Source organism: Ascaphus truei, chromosome 2 (assembly GCF_040206685.1).
Source record: "Ascaphus truei isolate aAscTru1 chromosome 2, aAscTru1.hap1, whole genome shotgun sequence".
NCBI classification, from domain to species: Eukaryota; Metazoa; Chordata; class Amphibia; order Anura; family Ascaphidae; genus Ascaphus; species Ascaphus truei.
The window spans coordinates 241052189-241058188 of NC_134484.1; the positions used below are offsets into that span (position 1 = coordinate 241052189).

A 6000-nucleotide genomic window follows, 5' to 3' on the forward strand; every position below is an offset into this window, starting at 1 on the left:
TTACATTAGAAAAGAGGCGTCTAAGAGGGGATATGATAACTATATACAAATATATTCAGGGACAATACAAGGAGCTTTCAAAAGAACTATTCATCCCACGGGCAATATTCTGCAAACTCGGGTTGCTGGAGGATTTCAACACAATGACACCAGCAGTGAGTTCCAGGAGATTACATCCTACAACGGAGCGGGCAGACAGCGTTTTTCTCCTCCAACGTTGGCGCATGAGATCAGCTCATACCACGCTTATATACGTTGGCAAGATTGTGAGTTAGAATTTGTCGAAGTTCTATTTTATTAAACCTTTTATACTCTGGCATCACACGAGGATCGGGCGCTTTTCTTTCTCTTTTTTTTTTTCCTCTGTTAGGTACACTTTTGGGAGGTTGTTGACCCCAGAAGAAAGGCTGCCAGCATCCAAGATGTGTTCTTAAAGGTTTTTTTATCATCATGGATTCATTGTGATCCAATACATGGACTTGTGACTTTTTCTATTTCATATCTTCATTGCTTTTTACATTTATTTTTTTACAGTACACATTTATATTAGTTTTATATTAGTTGTTATTGGTATATGTTTGTTATTTAGGGCAATGATTTATATCAGTCATTTTATTATTATCATATTGAAACATTGTGTTATAGCCTTAGTATATTTGTAGCATATCAGGACACGTACAATACTGTGTATCAATTATAAAATTAGGCATCTTATAACCACAACCTACTGTAGGTGTTTATGTTTAGTTTGGGCTGACATACATTCAGTGATTCACCCCTTAGGTGCTACACACACACACACACACACACACACACACACACACACACACACACACTTATGGTGGGTGAAAAAGTGACTGAAAACCCTCCACCGTATAGCAAATGAAAATATCACTTGAGAGCACATTCACATGTTTTAGACAGGTCTGCAACCCCACCTTTCACCATTATCACCCAGCACTTTCACTGCAGCAAGGGATTCTGTGAAATGACATGCAAATGAGCACACAGTGCCACCTTTTGCTTCAAAACCATTCAACATGGTTCCCTATAGGCTTAAGCTTGCTGCATGGTCGCAGCTTTGAGCACAGCCAGGGTTAAGATGCATAGCCAGTAAACCCAACCACAGACACTGTTTCGACCTTAATGGGTGTCTTCAGTGTGGAGTTGGTTATACTGGCTATGCAAAAATGTAGCAAGGGATAGGTTTTACCATACTTAGTTAAGATATGGTCGGTAAAAAAAATGACAAAAACCCTCCACAGCAAAGCATATAGCAAATGGAAATATTACTGTATGCTTATTTGCATGTCTTAGATATATCTATATATATTTTTTTCTAAGCACTGCTGTCTGAAACTATTCTCTTATTATTCACTGAAACTATTCTCTTATTATTCCTGTATAAATACCATGGTCAAGTTGAACGATGCAACCTAGGTAACTATTTTATTCCTTTTTGGCCCAATTGCAATCTCTTGTCTGTTGCTAGCATGAAATTATTTCCATTGAGCATAGAGATTCATAGTGCTTGCACTTTTTTGTATTTTCTCCATGATCTGCTGCTGTTAAGCCGTCTTTGACATCTGGTACTTGGTAGTAGAAAATGCTGCTTCACATATAGCAATAAATCGCAGTTCTTGTTGGAAGGTCCTGTGTTCCTGTTAGCCAACGTGACCCCCAATGGCAAATAAAATATCCGATCTAGCATGTGACCATGTATGTGTAGTCTCTCCTATGACCATGCCAAGGGTAGAAACTTGTTAAGTATTTGTGATGCCTTTATTTATGCAAAATCATAAACTTTCAAGTTTTGTTTTGTTTTTTGTTTTTTTAGATTTGTTAAAATGGTAAATTGCAAAGAGGGGAGGGGCTTCTTGGAACTCTTCTCTTGTATGTGCTGTGACTGTGATGGACAATAGATTGTGCAGGCAAAGTAACCACCCTATTACTCTGATCCTTACTTGTATCCTGAAAGGGGCTTTATTGATACCCCTCCTTTAGAGTCCCCATTTGGGGAGAAAAAAGGTTTTGCCACATACACCAAGCAAGCACATTTTTACTTTACACTGATTACATATCTTTTTTTAATTAAATTTTTATTCTACTGTACGTTAACGGCCTTATACAATATTTCAAAGCACATTAAACATTGTAGACACAACATTCATTGCACATCTTAACTGCAACTTGGAGTGGTTATGAGAGCTTTTTGCAGGTAGCGCAGTGTTAGGACCTACAGAGGGGCACCGTGACATGTTTGTAGGCTTAAAATATGTCCAACCATTTATCATCCAATCTCTTCCCTATGTGTCAGAGTGCAAGACTTCAAGTACAGGTGTTGTATACTCTATATAAAAGCAAGATAACCCCTATGAATCCTAGACAATATATTCTTAGAGTCCTCAGTACATATAACATTCTAAAGTGAATGGGTCCTTTGGTAAGATTGTTTTATAGATTTGTTAAAGCATGCCGTATCTGGAAATATTACTAAAAAGGAATTCACTGTTCCACCTTAAATTGCAGTTGTGGCATTGAGATCCCAATACCTTGTTGATAGGCGTTTGAATATAAAAATACCCACTGTGCTCAGTGCAAAGACAAATAGTTTAAGTTCTGTGCTATTAAAGTGTTTAAATCATATACATTTTGGTAGGTGGGGGGGGGGGGGGAGAAGTATTGAAGCTATAGCTGGAAATAACTCATTGTCCAGTTACAAAGGGCATTTGGAATAAATGAGTGTGTTTTTCAACTGGGTTGTTTTTGTATTTGAGAGATCTGAAAGAAGCATACTGTAGCTACTGGCCTTACTTCTGCAAGCATTTTCTACCTAATGGGCATCTGTCTTAATGGAGTACCAATATGTTGGTGCTCTAAAATGATGCTGCAGCATTATGCAACGTAAAATTATGACAGGTTAAATCCTGCTTGCTCATTGGGGGAACATACATTTTTTTCCCCACTTAATAAAAAGTTTTTTATTTTTTCAAATGAATCTTAGCGTTTCCTAATATTAAAAAAAATGTTTTTGGAGCAGAAATGGGAAGTACTGTAAGCTGAATAAATAAACACATTTAGGAAGTACTGTCATTTCGACTGCGTTCAATCTGACCCACCAAGTCAACAGAATTCATTTTCATGAATCCAATAACGCAAGTGCTTTGCTATGGTTCAGTTCATACAATCGCTGTAATTTAGCTGTGATCAGCTCCCCGATGTAAGTAACATGATCAACTTCTTACTGGAATTTAATTCCAAATTCTGAGTAGGTGAATCCAGCCACATCAACTTAGTTTTTGTATGATTAATCTTATAGCCTACTTCGTCCCCATATATTTGTAAAGTTAAGTCAAGCTCTTGGAGAGAGATCTCGAGTTCTTTTAAAAAAGAGAACACTGTCATCTGCATAGAGTGCAATCTTGTGCGAGGGGGCCTGATTGGAGGCTCCAACAATTGTATGATTGCTCCAAATGATCTTTGCTAACGGTTCAATAGATAAGGCAAACAAAAGCGGGGAAAGAGTGCAGCCCTGCCTTGTTCAACATGTGGAATTATGTGGTCCTTTTGCCATTTATCAAGACTGCACATTTGTGCTTATTTACAAACAATTGGCAGAATTTAGAGGTCAACCCACATTTTTGTAAAGTGGCCAATTAAGTATGGTGTCCAGTCCTGCCAGTACTCAGAATCTCAAAACATTGTTAACCAGTATGGAAGGTGTGAGGACCACATGCTGGCAGAGTTCCATCCTATTGCCACACTCAGTCCCTCTGACCCAGTGCAGCGAAAAGTCAACTTCATAAAGGATCGTTAAATGAAATATGACCCATGTGATGTTTTCCCTTGGCAAGACCAAGGACACTGGAATTGTAAGGTTAGATTATTAGATGGGTATTCAGTTGTTCATGGAATTATTTTTTTACTGTGCAATATACTTGTTTAGTTTAAATCAGGACTGGCCAGAACCATGTTTGTCAGACATTTGTTAACTATTTTATCTTGAGTTGTATACTATTAATTTAACAATTTGGGTGATGGTAATGTGATTATCGTATTTAATAAATTAGATTTTTTTTTAAATCTTAATCCTACAGCTCTCCGGTATTAATTTTGTTGCTTTGTTTATTAGAAGATACATTTGAGTGCTGTTTTCACATCCCATTTGTTTTTCTCCCCCCCCCCCCCCCCCCCAAAAAAAAGTCCAGGAGATTTGTAGAAGAAACGAAAATTGTGTTTGATAGACATACCTTTAAACTGTATTTGTTTTATTCTCCTTTCTTCTAGAAACTAACATTGGTGCATGTGAACAGTAACCAGTGCCTAGACAAAGCAGCAGAAGAGGACAGTCAAGTACCCAGCATCAGAGACTGCAATGGCAGCCGCTCTCAGCAGTGGCTCCTGCGCAACGTCACCCTCCCAGAAAACTTCTAAAATGATGCAAAGGGGGGACAAAAAAAATTCAAATGAAGAAAAAATAAAAACAATTAATAAAAAGGATTTGACTGCGCTACCTCTGCACACGTGACTTGCACATCCTTGAGTATCCAGAGAAAGGAAAACTGTTTTCTGCATCTGTAAAATGGGGGCGGGCACATATCAGGCTCAGACTACTGTACCTTGTGGGTTTTTCAGTAGCTGTTAAGCAGCCTTCCTCTACGAGGATGTGAATAGTATAACTTTCTATCCTAACTGTGCACATTGAAGTTTACAAGAAGGAAAGGAGTCTCCCGTATCGATGAATTTTTCAGGAGAACAATTAAAGACAATGCAAACCAGTTTGTTGGCCCCTGGGAGAGTTGCATATCAGTTCAATTTGCCTTCACATCAGTACCCACTGTTGAAAGTGTCATCCTAAGGAAGGGATATCCAAGACCAAACCAATTTTTCGCTGGTGGTCTATCAGAACCAGCACACTCCATAATATAAGACAAGAATGTACAGAACCGATAGCTGCAGATTCCGAAACAACGCAGATTCGCGCAAATGGTTTTTACGTGCGAAAAACAGGGTTTAAAAGGAGTTTAAAATCACATATATCAAAAGTACAATTTGTTATAGCAAAATATCAGATTTATATGTAGATTTTATACCTCCGCTGGGACAAGAACCAATTAAAAAAAAAAAAATCACCTTTCTTTCAGTTGTGTGATAGTAATGGATAGAGTATATTTTTCATGGTGGGAATGATGTTGATTTTTAAAAAGCAGAGAAAAGCTGAAATGGCAGAAGTTATTTCAATATAAATTTTTTTTATCCTGATTTTTTTTTTTTTTTTTTTTGGGAGGGGATGGGTTCCAATCCAATGTATATTAACTTTGCCTTCTAAAAAAGGCAGGATTATTAACACATTGCAACATTATTGTTGTTTTACCTGCCACTTTCCAAGTACACAAGCTGTTGAGATTGACAGATTCAATAAAGCGAAGATTTTAAGACCATTACAAATTCCGTTAACGTGACCGATTTATTTTTAGTGCCCAAGATTCATACTACTGTACTTCATATTTTATTTTTCGCAGCAATAAATCTAGTTCATTTGTTCTAGCCAACAATAGTCTTGTCTTTCAAAAAAATGAAAACGTATCTTATTTTTTAATTATTATTTTTTTATTACATTTGGTGGAAGAGTCCTCATTGCTTCAAATGTTAATGTGCTTCAGTGTCAAGTGCATATTTAGATTAGGATTTCTGGAAAGTAATGTGGATCTGCTGTTTATTTTCTTTTTCTGATGAAACCTGAAGGAAATAAATATTCAATTTTTACATGGGTTTGAACTGTTAGTGAAATTTTGCACAGTCTTTCGCCATAAAAGAATCTCATCCAGAATTACTTGATATGATTATTCTACAGATGTAGGGGGAGATCCACTGAGGCACAGCGTGGTTAAAGCCCTATGGTTAAGGGTTAACTGTCATTTAAATCAAAGGCAGTTAACCTGAGATTATCCTGTGAAAACCTGTATCATTCCTTTGGGAATCCTGGTATTTCCCCACAGC

At 37.2% G+C, this 6000-nt stretch overlaps 1 protein-coding gene across 1 annotated transcript in view; it reads left to right on the forward strand.

Annotated features, from left to right (window-relative positions):
• The window catches only part of GALNT1 (polypeptide N-acetylgalactosaminyltransferase 1), a 242526-nt gene extending 236760 nt beyond the window's left edge, over window positions 1-5766 (forward strand). The window contains exon 12 of the mRNA XM_075586003.1: window positions 4288-5766. Within this exon, the coding sequence (XP_075442118.1) occupies window positions 4288-4434 (147 nt within the window). The 3' untranslated portion in view covers window positions 4435-5766. The remainder of the gene's footprint in view (window positions 1-4287) is intronic.
• The last annotated feature ends 234 nt before the right edge of the window (window positions 5767-6000 follow it).